The following is a 19,044-nucleotide window of genomic DNA, read 5'->3' on the forward strand; positions in this document are numbered from 1 at the left end:
GGGGCGCCTGGGGGGGCTCAGTGGGTTAAAGCCTCTGCCTTCGGCTCAGGTCATGATCCCGGGGTCCTGGGATCGAGCCCCGCATCGGGCTCTCTGCTCAGCGGGGAGCCTGCTTCCTCCTCTCTCTCCGCCTGCCTCTCTGCCTACTTGTGATCTCTGTCTGTCAAATAAATAAATAAAATCTTTAAAAAAAAAAAAAAAAGTAGGGGAGGTGGCTGCTGAGAGGGAGTCCCAAGCAGTCGGTCACCCCGTCCCCAGCTGCTCCAGGAATCCAGCCTTGCCGGGAGCGGGCAGGAAATGAATTTTAGGGGTCTCTTTCCATCCTGTGTCCTGAGCCCCCCTTCCCCTGCCCCGACCCCAACCAGGTCTCACCCGGTCGGGGCACCAAGAAGAGGGGGAGACGTGGATTCTTGCATGACGAGGTGAGGTCTGCGACGGGACGGCCTCACAGTGGCCACGGTGAGGCCTGAGTCCTGGGAGGCCCCAGCCGTGCCTCGGATGCCCCGTGCCGCTGCTCCCTCGCTCCCGAACCTGCCTCTCGCCCTCCGCAGCTCCATGGCCGGCCGCTGCCCCTCGGGGGCAGCCTCTGTCTGCGCCCCCCGCACGCCCCACTTCCCCAGAAGCACGTGCCAGGTTTTAGCCCTGTGATCTGGCTCCCCGACCATGGGGACGGTGACCAAAGGCCGCATTTCCCCAGCGTGACGTCTGTGCTTACCAACCTCCTGCCGTGTCCCCAGAGAAGGAACATCAACACAGCCGTGTCCTGGGGGCCCTGGGGCTCTGGGGTGATCGCCAGGCTGAGAGCCATGGCGGCTGGGGCCTGGACCCAGGGTCCCCTGTGCCCTCAGCACCCCAGGGCCCCGGACCAGCCCCACTCCAGGGGACCACGAGCCCCGCCTCCCCCCCAGACTGCTGCTGCTGCTGCTGCTGCTGCGAGGGAAGGACCCTCCCAGCCCCTCCCTTCCAGCCTCTCCTTTAGAAAACTAGGAACTGAATCCTTTCTCAAAGGCGTGCGCATTCCTTTGAGAGGTACGGAAATCTTTTTAAAAGCTAAACACGTCTCGCCAGCTTACAACCCAGGACTGTGTTTCTCGAGGGCCTGGAGCCACGTCTCTGAAACGGACCCTCGAGGAAGGTGGCGTCCCTCCCCAGCCCGAAGGAGGCAAGGGCCAGACCCCCCACAGCTCCCTCCTGCTGTAAAGATGCGAGCGAGAGCTTGTCCCTCCTCCGAGGAAGTCAGCTCGCTGACGCGGTGAGCACACAATGTCAGGTGGTTTAGGATGAACCGTGTGGGACGCACAGAGCTGCGAAGCCCCTCCTTGACAGCAAGCCAAACGTGCTGGAGAACGCACGTGCGACGGGTTGTGTGTTCTCGGTGCTCGAAAATGTGCCATATTCCTCTGTCTGCGGCCCCTCCTGGCAGGAGGTCTGTGAGACACACTGCCCGGTCCCCTGCATTCTGCGTTAGTGCTCATTCAGTCACCAAACCGTGTCCTTTCTCTTCCGCCTCCGTGGGGAGGCCGATCCGGCTAGCAGACTTCGTGTTTAGCTCTGTTTCCCCCACAGGCCATGGGTCCGTCCGACGCTGGGGGCCCAGCCGACGCGGCCGCGCTCCAGCTTGAAGCTGATTGATTGTGAAGCCTTGACTTTCTCACACACCCGTGGACACGGCATCTTTTCCGCAAGGAGCCCACATGCCACCGAGAGAGTGGTATGTGTTACCCCAAGGTGTTGATGCCCCTAAAAATAAAGGGAAACCCCGCACCACCTCCCTCAGCCCCAGAACACGCAGAACGCACAGTCACCGTCCGTCCGTCCGTCCAGAAGAGCGCAGCAGGTGAGCGCAGGAACCATGACAGCAGCCGGCAGTCTGCAAGCCCCAGGCTGAGCTCACGGTTCTTCAAAGGCAAGTGCCTGTAGGTGACTTTAAATGACTTTCCGTTAATTACTTGCCAGGGAGCCCAAGACAGCTCCCCAACCTGCAAGTCTGCATGTGAGTCCACCCTGGGACTTACGGCACAAAGAGGGCCGAAGCCGGTGCTTGGAAGCACCCTTCCCCCGCTGCCCTTGAAGGGCTCCCAGAGGCAGCCCGCGAGGCTGTTTCTGCCCTCCCAAAGGGAGAAGCCTCCAGAACGTGGGCAAACAGGTACGCCCCCGCATCTGACTGCAGCTTTGCACTCTCCCAGGTCAGGCACAGACACCCCTGGCTCCGGCACAGGCTGCCCGTGACCCGCGGGAGGCAGGACATCCACTCCTCGGTCCCCGGGGCCGGTAAGAGTGAGTCTTGTTGCTGGCAGCGCGCAGGCTCTCTGCAGATGGGGTTAAGGTCGTCACCAGTAAGGGAGAGAGAATATCCCGGATTTCCAGGCGGGCCCCAGTCATGTGAACCCTTCAATGCAGAGAACCTGCTTGGGCATCTCCAGAGTGAGGATGGGAAGTCTGAGAGACCCCAAGGTGAGAAAGACCCCGCTGCTTTTGCTGCCTTTGGAGATGGAGACAGAGGCCCAAGCCAGAGTGACTGAGGACCTCCTCCGACTGTGGCCAGAGGGGACCAGGGACTCAGTCCTACAGTCACGGGGACCCAAATCCTGAGCATGTCCTCTCCCTACAGGCGCCCTCCAATTTTGGGAGCTCTGCAGCCCTCACCTGCCTTGTGCTAAGCAGGCGACATACAAGACCTGAGCTGGGGGCCACAGGCCACACGGGGCATGGTCTCTGTCTTCAAGGCATGGGCCGGTCTGAGCTCCCAAACCAGCAAGGCCCTACTCTCTGTGGCATTCTGAGCACTGTTCTTGAGGAAGATGGCTGTAGGGCAAGACGGGCCAGGATAGCACGGTCACTGGTGAGTGACAGGGAAGGCAGAAGGCAGACAAGGGAGCAGGACACTCGAAGCTGGCTGAACCCCCAGCTGGGCCCATGCCTTGCCAGCCCCTTCCCTCTGATGCTTCAAAATGTGGCTGTCAGCTACCAGGGCTAAGCCTCTGGCTTTCCCAGAAGGGCCTTTTACGCCCCCAGGGTCCAGCTGCGACACAGGCTCAGCGCTGGGGCCACTGGAAAGATTGTGGGGGTGCCTGGGTGGCTCTGTGGGTTAAAGCCTCTGCCTTCGGCTCAGGTCGTGATCCCAGGGTCCCGGGATCGAGCCCCGCATCGGGCTCTCTGCTCAGCGGGGAGCCTGCTTCCTCCTCTCTCTCTGCCTGCCTCTCTGCCTATTTGGGATCTCTGTCTGTCAGATAAATAAATAAATAATCTAAAAAAACAAAAAACAAAAACAACAAAGAAAGATTGTGTATGGATTGGCTGAAGGTGCTGGGTCCATTTCTTACTCAGGTCTAGGAGAAAGGATTTACTTTGCAGAAAAATGCTCCAGGTCATTTCTCAACAACATGGAGGGAGACCCCTGTGGCAGATATGCCGGGTCTGTGGGTCCTGGAATTGAGCCGGTTGTGTCAAAATTGCAAAGGAAACAGTTTGGTCCAACATCTTGGCTTGGCCTGTGTCCACCACACTAGGAAGCTGGATGCCTTCCCGGCCTTGGTCGGAGTTTCCTGGACTTGCCACGTGAAGGCTGCCAAGCTGATTTGACACAAGTGGAGCCCCAGACATCACAGAGGCAATCGTTCCCAACCTCACAATCAGGTGGAGAAAAGAGAAGGCTTCAGGGGAAATCAAGGGTCCGTTTTTATGGGAAACAGAATTCTCCATGGCCAAGAATCAGGATATTGGGGAAAAATGACACAGACAGAAAAATATTTGTGTCATTGACCACGATGCTGCAAAGCTGCGGGCAAACTGGGTTGGCCTGGACAGTGCAGTGCTGAGGGGGAGACACAGCTGTCAGATACGCCGGACGACGGTACGAAGCGGAGCTCCACGGGAGCGCCCCGAGGCCTCGGGACAATGGGGCCTCCCCCTGCTGCTGGGGACACCCGCCTCAGCCTTCTGACGCTTTTCTTCACTACCAGCGTGTTACGTTCTCTTATCACCGGTCTCTCTTCTCTCCAGCGTGAGGCGTGTTCACTGCTCAGTGCCTGGCACATAGAGAGAGGGGGCACCCCTTAAGTGTTTGAGGGACGGACGGACGGACAGACGGACGGACGGTGAAGGAGCTGTACAGGGCACTACAGGAAGAACCCACTGTTCTTTGCATGGATTGTCCTGTCAGCAGAGAGCCAACATGAGGAAGCTTCTTCCCTGTAGAGCCAAAACAGCAGCTAATAACAAGGGCAGTCTCTGCCGAACTTTGCCGCGGAAATTTCCATTTGGAAATTAGGATTGTGCTGAGTCCGGCAGCTACGCCACGGAGATGGACTGAGCAGCTGTGCCCACGGAGATGGACTTCAGGGACACGGTGCTTGAGCGCACACATCACCATTAGAACTGTCCGCTAGCAGCCTCAAGTCGGGGTGTGACAGGGATACTCCCATAGAACACGAGGGTGGAAAATCAGCCATGGGCCAAGCCCCAGACTCCCACACTAGGGAGCCCTAAATAGGCCCAGCCCAGAGGCTGGAGATCCAGGCCCTTCCCACCACTCTATCTGCCTGATGCTTCTAGATGGTTCCTCCCTTGGTTAGGGGCTTCACATTGAGGGACCTCCCACCTCTGGCCATCCCAGTGTCGGGGTCGGGGGACTATGCACCTCTGGGCCATGACTCGAGCAGGGACAAGACGAGCGTGAATTCCTCACCACTGACAGCGGAGGCGGGGGAGGGCAAGGAGGAAGGAGAGGGTGTGCGGTGCCCAGGTTGGCAGCAGCCCCCAGCACCCAGTCCAGGACCAGGTGAGGAAGCAAGTAGCCCACCCCGGGCTCTGGGCAGCCTCCTCCCCACTTCCTCTGGGGAAGCTCCTGACCTAGAAAATCAGAGAATCCTACCCCCCGCCCACCAAAGCCCGGGGCCTCGGTCTGAGGATGGTCTGGTGCCCACTTCATGGGGCAGTGTGATACGGCAAAGTCTTGTGCTTATAATCACTCCCTGCCAGGGAGGAGGGAGGGGCTCTGTGTCCCACACGGGGGATCTCAGGGACCGGGGGGCCTGTGAGCAGCGCCTCTGAAGCTGCGAGGGCAGCTGCCAGGAGAGGGCTTCTTCCCCGAATCCTCCCCCTGACCCGGACACAGGCCCAGACGACCCAGGGTACTCCGAGGGACCAGCAAGAGGCTCCTTCGGGGGTTGTGGACAATCAAGTTCTGGCCCAGAGCCAGCAGCAGAACCGTCACCTGCTACGCTTAGACCGTGGTGGCCCCAGGGAGAGGCCGGCAGGGAGTCCCAGAGGAAGCACACAATTTCCTCTCCACCCGCCAAGCCTCCCTACATAAAACCCAAGAGCTTTACCCAAGCCAGAGGCATCAGCAACAGCAGCACGGCTCTCCAGCTTGGACTGCCAGAAAACCGCATGTGCTCAGCTCCCTGGCCGGGAGCACAAACCACGCCGTCCCCGTAGCGCCCCAGCGAGCAGGCTGGCGTGTGGCTCAGGGGCCATGCCCGACCGCTGGGAGCTCTGGAATGACCCCGGGGCGCTGAGGGCAGCTTTCCAGGCTGAGGCAGCCCAGGCCCCGAATGACATCCCTGGCTTTGGGCTTAATCAGCCGCTGCTCAGCTCCACCCAGCCTGGAGCCCAGCTCCCAGCTTTGGCTCCCACCATCTGCCCCGGAAGGGGTGCTTGGCTCTGAGCCCTACTTGCATCATCCCAAGGCTTGAGTTCGTCTCGGAAAGGGCCGGCACTTCCAGCTTAACCCAGCATGAGCATGAGCTGCCCACTGGGACCTCACCCGCCTCAGAGATGAGCCAGTCAGGGGCACCCGCCTGGGCGGGTGCCCTGTGTGGGGACCGAGCACAGGGTCCGGGGACCCAGTGCACAGGGCTCCAGGGCAGGGAGCCCGGTGGGAGGGCTCTGAGCCCGAGAGGCCGGCTCCACACAAGGATTGTAGGGCCTGCCCCTGCCCTTCAAACCCAACGGAGGCAGCAGGCACACACGTTCTCACATGACCTGGAGTCACCTGCATGCGGTGGGGCCCCCAGTCTCTCTCCCAACACCTCAACGTTCCTTAAGAATGGGCCTTCTTAGGCGCCTGGGTGGCTCAGTGGGCTAAAGCCTCTGCTTTCGGCTCAGGTCATGATCCCAGAGTCCTGGGATCGAGCCCCGCATTGGGGGGGGGTCTCTGCTCAGCAGGGAGCCTGCTTCCTCCTCTCTCTCTGCCTGCCTCTCTGCCTACTTGTCATCTCTCTCTCTCTGTGTTAAATAAATAAACTCTTAAAAAAAAAAGAGAGAGAGAGAATAGGCCTTCTTGGGGCACCTGGGGGACTCAGTTGTTAAGCGTCTGCCTTTGGCTCAGGTCATGATCCCAGGGTCCTGGGATTGGACCCTGCATCAGGCTCCGAAGCTTGCTTCTTCGTCTCCCACACCCACTGCTTATGTTCCCTCTCTCACTGTGTCTCTATCAAATAAATAAAATCCTTAAAAAAGAAAGAAAGATAGAAAGGAAGAAAGAAAAGGCCTTCTTCCCGGGACATCTGCCCTTGGCTCGGGTCATGATCCCGGGGTCCTGGGATCAAGTCCTGCATCGGGCTCCCTGCTCAACGGGAAGCCTGATTCTCCCTCTCCTACTCCCTCTGCTTGTGTTCCCTCTCTCGCTGTGTCTCTCTGTGTCAAATAAATAAATAAAATCTTAAAAAGAGAGAGAGAGAGAGAGAGAAGAAGAAGAAAAAAAAAAAAAAAGGCCTTCTTCCCGATACTACCCACCCCGCTAGGAGCTAACCAGCAGGAGCACCAGACCAGAGGAACCAAGTCTGAGAGCGGGGACTCAGGGCCCCTGGTCACCCCCTGTTTCCCGTCAGCTCTGCAAGCCCAGGGCACTCGGTCATTCTCCATCCCCTAAGCTGGCCAGGGTCCCTTCTGCTGATGCTACCCCATGCGTCTCCAAGAAGGGGCGTGAGAGAGGCGCCCTCCAGGCGCAACAAGACAAGAGCCCCGTGCGCACCCTGCGCACTGTCAGACCAGCGACTGCCATGGAGAGGACTTTCGGCTGACATCTTCCCTCCAGGGCCCTCCTGAGTCGTCACCCCCACTGACCCCCAGGCGCATCCCGGCAGGAGTTACCCCAGCAATGTGCACCAGATGCCGGTAGGAGCTGAGTGCCCAGGGGTGGACCAGAGTCCCCGCCGTCACACCCGACCGGGAGGACGAGGCACAGCCATTTGGGGCAGCTCTCTGCAAATACTCCGTCCGGGACAGACCACAGTTGTTGCCAGGACTGCGGTGGCCCTAGGGGGGACCAGAGCCCCAAACTCACATGATCATTGTTGCTCCAGCCAGAAGCCATGGGGGGGCCCTCGGCTGCCCCCACAACAGAGCAAGGGGGTGCTTCCCTTCGTGTCTAAAACCAAGGGGGCAGCTTGCCATCTGTGCGTGTGTTTCCTCCGACCAGAGCTGGAACCTTGCTCTGCATAAGTCCCCAGGGACCCAGACCGCATGACTCCCCACAGGGCCTCCACACCCCACCTCTGACTCTGTGCAGTCCTAGCAGAGACCCCCGGTTGCTAAGGAAGAGTGTGCACGCACACGTGCCCACATGCCCTGATCGCCGCCTCCGTCTTGGGGAATCACGTGTGCAATTACACAAAAGCTGTTTGTAAAAAGCTGCCATGGGGGTAGGTCTCCTTCATGTGTCTGTTTTCCTTCCCAAACCTTACATATTTCTTTAAAGTTTTATTTCAAACTAATTTGAAGCTAAGCAGTTGCTTGGCTTGTGCAAGGCCCCAGGCGGCCGCAGGCTCCGGGCTCCCCCGATTTGCCTTCCAATCCCTGTCTCTGGGAACCCTTTTTCTGGATCATTTGAGATTATTTTCTTTGTGTATTTTCATTTTTTTAGTAACAGTAAAAGCTGAGTGGGTGGGGAAGGTCAGACGGTGGGGCAGTGCGGTGACGGTCTTCAGGCCGCGCACCAGGCTCCATCCTGACCGCACGCCCCCTTCTCCCATTGGCGCAGGCCAGGCCCATGCCCCCCGCCCCAGGGACGCTGTCTCAGGCTTCCTCCTAACCCTTCTGGGTGCCTGTGTCCCCGCGAAGCCCCTCTGTTGATAACCTAATGCCCAGAGTGATGGTCTTCGCTCTCGGGGTCTCTGGGAGGTGGTTAGATCGTGGGGACAGAGCCCCATGATGAGATCAGAGGCCTCTAAAAGGCATGGGAGGGAACCTCCACCCCTGCTCTGCGCCTGGGGAGGACACAGCCTGGGCAGAGGCAGCACCATGACCCTGGGGCTCCAGCCACAGGTGGAGCTTGAGACGGGGCATCCGCATGTATCACGCTGAACGGCAGTTGGGCGGGAAGTTTCCATCGGTGGCGGCTTTCCCTCCTGGTCCCTCAGGGCTTGTCACTCTGAAGGACGCCCTGCCTGGGCCGCGTCTCCCCACACTCTTCCGGCCGCGACAGGGCTCCTCAAATTCTGGGGACACCTGCGTGACTCGACACAGGTCAGCGTGGGGGCTGTGACCTCCGCCCGCCCGGTGCCCACCCTGTGCCCCACGGGACGCATGCCCTCTGCTCCCTGACAAGCTCAGGCCCTCCGGCTCGTTCTGTAAGGTGGGGTGTAACCGGCCACGCTGGTTGTCAGTACTCAATGTTATGATGAGGCGTGAAGTGCTGGGTTTGGGCCCTGGGGGAGGAAACTCTGTCCCCTTCCACTGAACCATAGAACCGGACTCCAGCTGCACCAGCCCCCACATTCCCTTCGCTGCCAGGCTTGGGCGTCTGGTGAGCTGTGGCCCTGGGCCCGAGGCACTGTGTCTTCACACCAGACTAGGACACAGGCTGGCGGGGGTCTGAGCCCAGCATGGTCGTCCTTGGGACCTCTGCTCGCCTGAGCCGGCCTTCATCCCAGCTCTGAGTTGTCTCGCGGCCGTGCCACTGTTTCCCTCCGAAAGCTCACTCTTTTTCTCCTGATCTCTGGAGTCTGAGACAGGCCCAGCAGGTGGGCCCTTCTGCCCCAGTGCGGCTAGGTTCACGTCCCCCCGTGGTCCGTCCCAGCCACGGCTCCAGCTGACCGCCCTCCCACCTGGCCAATACGCCTCACAGGGGACAGAAGCTGCACCAAAGCCTGGAGACCTCAGAGCCTGGCGCGGGGCGGGGGAAGCGCGGGACGTGGGGGTGTGCTCCCAGGGTGACTTTTCTTGCCTATGAAACAGAATTGTTCGCTGGTACAAAGAGACCATTAGTCATTCTCCGCGCTGACCCCACGAAGCATTTCCTTCTGTCGTATGTACACAGGGAAGCAGAGCTGGCCTTGGGAAGGTGAATGAATGGGGAAGGATTCTGTCTGTGAGCAATAAACTGTACCCTTGAGCATTTCAGTACCCTTGAAATGGACGTGAAGCTGAAATGACCAACAGCCCAGGCACGGTGCCAGGGCATTTTACTGTGGTCACATCCCAGCCCTCAGGGTCGTCCCAGGGCTCCTAGAGATCCAAGGAAGCGGGGGCAACCGTCAGAAATGCTGCAGGACACTTGGCATCAGATGGCCAGCAAAGACCTTCATGTTAAACAAATAGAGGGGTAAGAGCTCCATGGGCAGGAGTAGGGCTGGAGTTGGCTCTGAATCATCTGGGGGGCAGGAGGTTTTCAAAGCCGACATCCATAGCTCCAAATCAATGGTCTGCTCCTGTGCCCCGCGGCTGGGCCCTGTCCAGCCCAGAAGCTGAGAAGACAACCCGGTCTGTGCCGGGGCTCCCTTCCGTGCATCCCCGCCCCCACTCTCCACGGCCCTCAGCGTCCACACTGTCCTGGATAAGCGCGATCCCACAAACTGGCCCACAGGCTCTGGGACCGTGGGACAAGAAGGAGCAGGGGCAGGTCGTCAGTCCCCTCGGGGGGATGAAAGGAGTGCAGTCCCCTGGGGAACCCCATTCTCAGAGATGGTGAGACGGTACAGGGTTGGCCCTCCACGGTCCAAGCCTGGCTCCCCAGCTGGCGTAGGAGAGCACTTGCCCGACAGTCGTGTGCCTCAGTTTCCCCATCCGCGGAAGGGAGAGTAATAGCCACCAGCAAAAAATAACCAGGTCCTCGCTGACGGCTGGGCCCTCCGGTCAGAGGTGAGGCCACTGCACCCACAGCTGTATGCAGGGCTGGCTCTGATGACCAAGGGCTTGGGAGGCCACGTGTCCCCTGACAGGCAGCAGACAGGAGGCTCCTTTTCTCCAGGAAACTGGAAATGGAAAAGATGATGATCCCGGGCAGCTCAGCCTCGCCCGCCCCCTACCCCCACCCCCGCCCCTGCCTCAAGGCCACTTGAAGCCTGCTAGAGAGGCTGCTGGGTGGAGCCCCCTCTGTGTGCCTCCCATGAAGCCCCTGGAGGGTTGCTTCCCCCAGAGCGCTGGCCCCCCAGACCCTGACTCAGCAGAGCCGCGGGCATGCGCATGCATGTGTGGGAATATCTGCATTTCTGACCTGTCCCGTGCCATGCAAGCTGCTGGCGAGGGGCTGCCTTCGCAAAAACCCGGGCTGCCAGAACTTAGCCCCCCTCGGTGTGGTCTGTCCCAGAGCCCAGGGGTGGGAAGTGCACACACGCACCCCACTCCACGCCAGCAGGGCTTTTCATCGCACACAGCCTGAGTCGCTCACTCCCCCTTCAAGCCCTCATGAGCGCCAGCAGGGACAGGACCTCCCCTTCCCTCATTCACGTGGCTCACTTCAGTGACAGGCAGAGGGGACACTTCAAGCCTGGCAGTCTCTCTATTGCAAGACAAAGCAAGCTGCTGACCAGACCGTAATTAAGGCAAAAGGAGTAGGATCAGCAGATACGACACAGAACACCCAGTTAGATTTGTACTTTAAATAGACAAAGAATAATTTTGGATATCAGCATATCTCACACAGCATTTGAGCCATACCAGTACTGCAAAATTACTCATTTTTTATCTGAAATTCAAATTTAACTGAGCGTCATCCTTTATTTTTATGTGTTAAATTTGGCAACCCCTCAAAGAAGGCAACACGCCACCTAACCCATCTGCAGTGACCAGCCGGGAGCCTGGTGTCTGCACGGCTCCCCGCTGCCCCTGGGCCAGGCCTGGCACCGCAGGTGACGTGGCATAGCCGTGCCTGGTGGGCAGGACAAACCGGGTCGTCCCGGTGATCCGGCGATTCCTCATATGCCCCGTGTGAAGAATTGGACTTTCTTTCCCAGGGAACAGGAAAAGCCTTCACTTGGTGCCCCACTGCAGGCGTCTGAGTGGAGAGTGCCCGTCCGAGTCAAACAGTGGGTGGGAGACGTCCCCTAGCGGCGAGATGTGTGGGCTGCAAGTCACAGCTAGCACCGGATGGGACATTCCTGTCACCCTCGCTGGCAGCCCTGGGTGCCTTGGGCACCTCCCACTTCTGAGGCCCCTCAGCCCAGGATCGGGGATAATGCTGTTGCCCTGGACGTCCAGATGTCAGGACAAGGTCCGAGGAGGCCCAGGTTTGAGCAAGTGGACGTGAACCACCACGGCGGGCCTCCCAACTCTGAAGGCCGTGCTTTCTGCATCAGCATACTCCTCTGGCGTCCGGCGGTGAGCTCCTCTCTCTGCCACAGAGGAGTGGTCCACAGAGCAGTGCCAGCCAAGCTGGGGTAGGATTCCGTTTCCACCCCAGAGACTCAGAGGCGAGGACAGAGTGCCCAAAGGAAGGTGGACACACAAGAGCATGTCTGACCAAAGCCTTCCAAATTCTCCTTCCTGGGAACCCAGCTCTCACAACCAAGAACCAGATGTCCCCTTAGGAGTGAAGGTCAAGTGCCCTTTGATAAGCAACGGTCACTACCTTCCAGAGGTGACATCAGCTTCCCAGGCAAGAACCTCCACTTGGGCAGCACCCAGAGCATGTCTTGGGAATAATGTACAGCACCCAGACTCCTCTAAGACTGATGAACAGACCAGACGGCTTGTGTGCTTGTTGGTCACGGGAGAGATCTCTTTCCAGGGCCTGGGTGCTTCCACATGGGGTCCAAGCCCCCGCTGCTGGGGTGAGGACGCTTGGGAGGCTTACTGCATCTTTGGAAGATGTGGACGACACAGGTCGCAGTGGGGGGACGGGGGATCATTCAGCTTCAGGGATCAAGAGAGAGAGTTGGTCAGTTGGTTACTGGGTCCGTGAACAAGTGGTCTCGGTCCTCCTGCTGTGGGCCAGATCAGCCCTGGCCCCTGGATCTGAGAGACAAGCTGGTGGGGACGGCAGATGCCAAACAAGCAGTCACGGATGGTTTGGATGACAAATAGGCAGTGTGGGTACTGCGGAGCACTGGCGGGGTGTGGGCCCATGAGGCACCAGGTGGGATCCTTCTGCATGGGGGTCAGGGTGAGAAACCTCAAGACAGTCTGATGGTCAAACACCAAGCGAGGAACTGAAGCCTCCAGAAGCCACCACCCATGACCCAGTTCCCTCCCAGGAGCTGGGCCTGGCCTGCTCTGAAGCCCACCGGACCCCTAGCTGGGCTCCCCCTGCAAGCCGCCTTCTGGCACCAGGACCACACAGGCCTCTCTTTCCGCCCCTCAGCCTGCGTCCCAGGCCTCAGTTCTCAGGTCCAAGGTCACCACCCCTGGGCGCTCTCCGGACCCCGGGACAGGAGAGCCACATCTCGCCGGTGTCACGCGGGGGGCGCGAGTCGCCAGCAGCCCCCTTGGCAGCGAGGACTCGGGCCCCAGCCCGCTGAGCCCGCTCTGATTCCCGGTCCGTCCGAGCGAGCGGGGCTGACCCGAGCCCGCACCGGCCGGGGGCAGCGCTCGGCAGCGGGGGAAGCCTGAGCGAGCACCCGAGCGGCCAGGGGGCGGGGCGCCCGACCTTCGGCAGGACCCCGGGAACGCGCCGTCACGCGCTCCACCGCACGCAGGAGGAGGCGAAGGCCTAGAGACGCTCCGCACCCCGCCCGGACCAGAGCCCGCGCCCGGGCGGGCCGCGACGCACGCGGGCGCCCGCCCCGGGGCCCCAAGACCGGTGGGCGTGGCTGGGGCGGGACGGGGCGGAGCCGGCGGCCCTGATTGGGTAATGCCTCGATTCCTCGCGGGACTTCCTCCGGCCGCCCGCCTTGGCCCCGCCCCGGAGGAGGCCCCGCCCCCCGCCGCGGACTCGTGCGGCGCGCTGCGCCGAGGTCCGGCCGGGGCAGCGGAGGCCGCAGGGAGCCCAGGCCGGCGGGCGTGGTCAGTTGCCTGCTCTTCCCCCTGAGCGCCTCAGTCGGCGAAGTCCGGCTGCCGTCCCGCCCCTGGAGCGCACGGCTCGGAGGGGCCGCCCCGGGCCCCGCGCCGCCGGCGTCACCACCTCCCCGCCAGAGCGCTTCCGCAGTCCGCCCGCGCCCACCGCGCGGCGCCGCGGGGCCCGGCCGCCAGGGGGCGCCGCGGGGGCCGCCCCTCAGCTGCGCCTGCGCTGGCGCCGCGCACGAGCCCGAGAGCAAACCCGCCGAGCGCGCGCTCGCCCGGCAAGTGCGCCTGCGCGGAGGCCGTGGCCGCGCCCGCTCCCGCTGGGGGCTCGTCGCTGGGCGGCCGGGCCATGGGGGAGGCCGAGGTGGGCGGCGGCGGCGCGCCGGGGGACAAGGGGCCGGGGGAGGCGGCCACCAGCCCAGCCGAGGAGACGGTGGTGTGGAGCCCCGAGGTGGAGGTGTGCCTCTTCCACGCCATGCTGGGCCACAAGCCCGTCGGTGAGCGGAGCGCCGCGGAGGCCGCGGACCCGCGTGGGGGCGGGGCAGACCGGGCAACGGCCGGGGGGCGCGGGGCGGGGCCGCTCACGCCCGCCCACCCACCTGCACCGCCTCCTCCCTCTGCGTCCGGCGACCCCTCCGGCACCCCTCCGGCACCCTCCCTCTGTCCGCCCCGTCGCCTAGCGCCCCCACTTCTCAGACCCTGCGCCCCTGCTGTACCTCCCGCCGTCCCCTTAGCCTAGCCCCACCTCTGCCGACCCTGCGCCCCTGCTGTACCCCCGCTCTCTGTACTCCTGTCCCCTCCTGCGCGCGTCCACCCTTTCTTACCCGCTGTCTTCCCCTTCTGCCTCCCTCCACCCCCAGTATTCCGCCCCCACCCCGTCACCCCCCACCCCTGCCTGTGCTCTTCCAACCCTGTCCCCTCCTGAACTCTGTCTGCAGCTGCTACGCCCCCTCTCCTGCCCCTGTCTTTACCGTTTTGCTGCTGACCGCTGCCTCCCACGTCTCTTCTCCCCTCTTATGTGCTAGCCAAGCCCCCTCACAGGCTTACTCCTTTTTCCCACAGGTGTGAACCGACACTTCCACATGATCTGTATTCGGGACAAGTTCAGCCAGAACATTGGTCGGCAGGTCCCATCCAAGGTCATCTGGGACCATCTGAGCACCATGTATGACATGCAGGCGCTGGTGAGCCAGATCCCACCCAAGCCCAGACACAGCTCCTCCTCTGGGGTCCCTCTGTCCTGTGCACATCCCAGGGGACAGCAGGAATTAAACCGGGGAGCTCCAGTGGTTTCACTAAAAACCCCCGCCCTGGTCACGGTGGCTGGCTTCCGAAGCAGAACCTCTTTCACGTGGGGTGACCGGTGACCGTCTTTGCAGGGAGATGACCAGGTTGCTGAGGCCCGTGGGAGTAGGCAGGAGGCCCCACAGTGCTCTAGGCAGGAAGGTGATGGGATCTGAGTTTGAGTCAGCTGAATCTGTGGCTTCTGTGAGAACCAGGCAGGAAGGGTCCCCTCCTCAAAGGCCCCCGCGGCGGTTTCATGGGAAGGCAGGCATCTTCACCCGGCGACTGGGAAGGCTCAAAGGAACAGGGATGTTCCCAGCCCAGGAGCGGCAGCGGTCCAGGCCCTGTGGCAGCGGGAGATGATGGTCAAGGAGCGGAGAGGAGGCCAGAGCCCCTGGAGAGTGGTGCGGGGCTGGGAGTTACAGGCACGCACAGGGGTAGGAGTTTGCACAGGGGGAGGTAAGGCTCTGCCTCCTGGTGACTCCAGCCGCACCAGCCCTCCCAGCCGAGGCCTTCTTTGTCCAGACCCAGTGTTGCCCTTGCTCCCTGGGGGCTGTGGGCAGGTCATTTGCATCTCCTTGTCATCGTAGAGAGGGGACAAAGATGGCAGCTGTGCCATGGGGACTGAATGCTCAGCCTGCAGGAGGCGTCCTGGGAGCGAGGCCGCAAGGCCCAGCTGTCAGCTGAGGGAGCTGCTCCCGGGGGGGCCTTGCCTCCACACCCATCCCGTCATGGGGTCACCTGGTCCCCAGACTTCCCGGGCCCTGATTCTAGGCCAGTGGGGGCCAGAAGCCACTGCTGGGGGCTCCTGTCCTGGCGGGGGGCCCCTGCTGCAGCCCGGGAGACAGACATGGACACCCAGCCCAGGTCCGCACGACCTTGGCGAGCCGCAGGGCAGCACTCGGGGATTTCGGTCCCGGACAGACAGCCCTTCTCCTGTTCTCCTCAGCTTCTTCCTGCCTGTCCCTTGTTCAGGATTAGGGAAGACACCCAGGCTGTCCCCTGCTCAGACCCCTGGGCTTCCCTGGGGCTGCTGGTGGGGTCAGGCAGGACCTTGGCCGTATAGGTCCGTGACCCCTGCTGCAGGGGGACCCACAGGCCCGGGAGCCGTGGGGCTGCTGAAGCCCCAGCAGATGCCGATGGCCATGGGTGCGGGCTAGCAGCCGGCTGCAGTACGGTCGCAGCCTGCGCAGGGGAGCGGGTCTGCTCGTCCGCAGTCCTAGTCCTCCCTGCCCACTCCCCTTTGGCGTCAGCTGGGGGTCCTGTGTCTCCAGGGTCTCTGTCTCTTTTGGCTTGGGGGGCCCCTGGGTCCTGTAGAGCAAGTGGAACTCCATTAAGCGCTGTGTCCCTTATGACTCTTGACTTCGCCTGGTTTCTCAGGCAGAGGCTTGCCCCTTGCGCACCGTCCGTGCCTGTGGGCTCCTGCTCCGAAGACAGACCAGAGGCGCCCCGGCCTCTGGCCTTTCCTCAGCACGGTCGCTGCCCTCTGATGGCCGCTGCGTCCTGCCCTGGGGGGGCAGGAGTGCCCCCTGCTGGCTGGCAGCTGGCGCTGTAGCTTTGCCTTCTGCGGGTGTGTTAGGAAAGCCCAGCTCCCCGCAGAAGGCGAGCAGAACGTCAGAACAGAATGTCATTCAGCCGCTCCCGCCCCCCTCCCAAGCCCCTGTGACTCCGCGTCTGTCAGGTGCCGCGAAGCTGGCTCTTCCACGTTTTTGGTGACTTGCTAAAATCGTGGTTTTTTCTTTGTTCCTATAACAAAATCGCCGTTTTTGCCATCAGCACGAATCGGAGATTCTTCCATTCCCAAACCCAGAGAGGAATTTTGTCCTTCCTGAAGAAATCATTCATGAAGTCCGAGAAGGTGAGGCTCCGCCTGGTGGGGTCTGGCAGGGATTAGGAGGCAGGATGCGGCGAGGGTGGTGATGTCAGGGTGAAGGTCACGAGCCTCAGGGAGTTGGGGAGGGTCGCTGGCGTGGTGATTCTTGGCCCAGGTGGACTGGGTAGGGGCGGTCCGGGGAGCCTCGGGGAGTGGAGGAGCTCGTTCTAGAACAGTCGGCTCTCTTTGAAAGCGGCCTGGCGGCAGCTGAGAACCACACACACAGCCGTCCCCGGCCTGAGCCGTCGGCAACATTGGGCAGGGCCACGTCTCCCGCCGTTCTGGTAAACGTCAGCTGTCGCCCCACAGGAAAAGTGGTCATCGAAGAAGAAATGAAGGAGGAAATGAAGGAAGATGTGGACCCCCACAACGGGGCTGACGATGGTGAGTGGGGCACCCCAGGCCCTCCCCTAGCCCCCACGAGCAGCACCCCCATCCCCAGCCTGGGTGTCCAGTCTGCTTGTGGCCAGAGTTGTCCTGTCCGCTCCTCCGTCCACTTGGGTGGGAGCCTCGGGTGGCGGCGTGGGCAGCCCACACTACGAGCAGGCCCCGGAGACCTCGGGTCCCGCGCCAGCTGCCAGGCAGCGGGCACAGGCCGAGCTCCACGAGGCAGGGTCGGTGGGCAGGCGGGCAGGGTCCTGCGGCCCAGGGCTGCGAGGCGGCGCATCCTCAGGGACCCAGCTCTCCGCAGGCCCCATGGCAGCCCCAGCCCAGAGTGCCTTGTGTAGGTGCAGGTTTCTAGAATTTGGTAAGAAGATGAAATAAAACTCTGGATATTCTGTTTTCAGCCAAATGATTTTGTCTCCCAGGTTTTTCGTCTTCAGGAAGCTTGGGGAAAGCAACAGAAAAGTCCAGCAAAGACAAGAACCCTTCGGACTTGGGGTCCAAGGAAGGGGCAGACAAGCGGAAGCGCAGCCGGGTCACCGACAAAGTCCTAACGGCGAACAGCAACCCCTCCAGCCCCAGCGCTGCCAAGCGGCGCCGAACGTAGTCGTGGCTCAGCCACGGCAGGGGGCCGGGGCACTGTGTCACTGGCCAGACACCCCCAGCCCGCTGCCTGCCCTCAGGCACGTGGGGCTCCCGCGGGGCCCACTGTGACCACCTGGGGCTCTGGGGGGCCCTGAGAGACCAGAGCTGGCTCTGTTGTGGTTGTGGAGAGCCGAGGTCTGGGCCTGTCTCCCCCCGCACCAGCGGGTGAGCCCCAGCTGTGTTGGCCCCTGGCCGGGCTGTGGTCTAGGCTCCACGGGGCAGAGCGCGGGGCAGGAGCAGGACAGCTGGGGTGAGGAGCGGGGTGCCTGCTCAGCCTGTGGGGAGCACTGGTCTTGCTGGGTGCTGCAGCGCTCCTCCTCCGTCCGTGTGTCCGTCTGTCAGCCGCTCTTCCTAACCGGGCTGCTCCCTGGGGAGAAGGAGACTCAGGCCGCCCTGCCCCCCAGCGCCTGCACCCAAGAAACTGAGGACTGGAGACTTCGCCTCGCTCACTTGTACTGTAACGATGTATATAATTTGGTGGTATTTCACTATTTAATTTTTAAGAAACCTATTTTACTAGTGTTTTATATGAAAAAAAATACTGCAGAAGTTAAACCTGTGTTGTATTTTTCCTCAGATGCTTTGTGCTCGGTAGTGAGTACTGAGACACTCCACTCGGTGTTATATGCCGGGAGCAGAGTTTGTACGGGCTATTTTTGTATCTCCGGGACCTTGGGACTAGGCCTGATGAGTGTGTGGAGGGCGGTGCTGCGGCCGGGCCGCCGAGGTGCTTTCGTTTGAGCGCCGACCATTAAAGCACAAAAGAACAGCGGCGGTCTCGTGATTTGGGCGCCAGAATAAGTCCCCTTTTCTAACAGTAGGAAGCCTTTGTTTCCCCAAGATTCACAATGCTGCCTAGTCTCAGACCTCCTAGTGTTCACTTGATACAATGTGTTCACCAACTAGAAACAAGGCCAGAGTGGAAACTTTGTTAGTGTGGCGGGTCCTTCAAATACAAAATGCGAGGACGGCAAACAAGGCAGAGCTGACTTCGGGCGGAGCGGGGAAGTCTGGGGCTTCATTGGCAGGCCACGTGGGACTCTGGGCTGAATCTGTTCTCCATGGAGGAGGGTCCAGCCGTCCTGGCAGAGTGAGAAGAGGACGCCCGCCGTCCTGGTCCCAGGCTCTTTGTCTGGACAAGGTACCCGGAAGCTGCGTTCCCATCCACCCAGAGCCTCCACCAGCAACTCGGAGCAGGCGCCCGGCCCACAGAGCAGTCCACCAGGTGAGGGCAGGAACCTCACACTCAGCGAGTGGCCCAGTGTGGTCGGAGGCTGGCCTGTACCCAGCCCGCCATCACACGTGTGGCCTTGAACATCTTGCTGGCGCCCCTTCTCCCCAGCAGGGCCCAGTCCACCGTGCGCAGAAAGACCAGCTGTGTCTGGGCTCCTGAACCTGAGCACCCCAGTGCCCAGCCCAGCTGTCCATGCTGCACTGGAACCAGGAGCAGAGGCTTGGCGCGGGTTGATCTCCTACTGTGGAGCTTGGGCGGGCCTCCTGTGCGTGATCTCCCTGAGCAGGAGCCGATCAGTGCCCAGGATGGAGCCCCAGACTGCCACTTCCCCATGAGGGCCTGCCACTGGCGTTTCTCCTGAGGTCTGAGAGGCAGTCCCGTGAGACCTGCTACTGTCCCAGCACAGCAGACCCCGCCTCACCCCCAGATGCCCAGACAGGACTGTCCCTGTGCTTGCCACAGA

At 61.5% G+C, this 19,044-nt stretch overlaps 1 protein-coding gene across 1 annotated transcript; it reads left to right on the top strand.

Moving 5' to 3' along the window:
• The first annotated feature begins 13,476 nt into the window (after nt 1–13,476).
• Nucleotides 13,477–17,854, top strand: MRGBP (MRG domain binding protein). The gene is made up of 5 exons (XM_059407368.1): nt 13,477–13,658; nt 14,224–14,345; nt 16,222–16,303; nt 16,628–16,702; nt 17,128–17,854. The coding sequence occupies exons 1-5, from the start codon at nt 13,511–13,513 to the stop codon at nt 17,307–17,309; spliced, it is 609 nt and encodes a 202-aa protein (XP_059263351.1). The 5' UTR covers nt 13,477–13,510; the 3' UTR covers nt 17,310–17,854.
• Nucleotides 17,855–19,044: the final 1,190 nt, after the last annotated feature.

This window comes from Mustela nigripes, chromosome 7, assembly GCF_022355385.1.
Source record: "Mustela nigripes isolate SB6536 chromosome 7, MUSNIG.SB6536, whole genome shotgun sequence".
NCBI lineage: Eukaryota > Metazoa > Chordata > Mammalia > Carnivora > Mustelidae > Mustela > Mustela nigripes.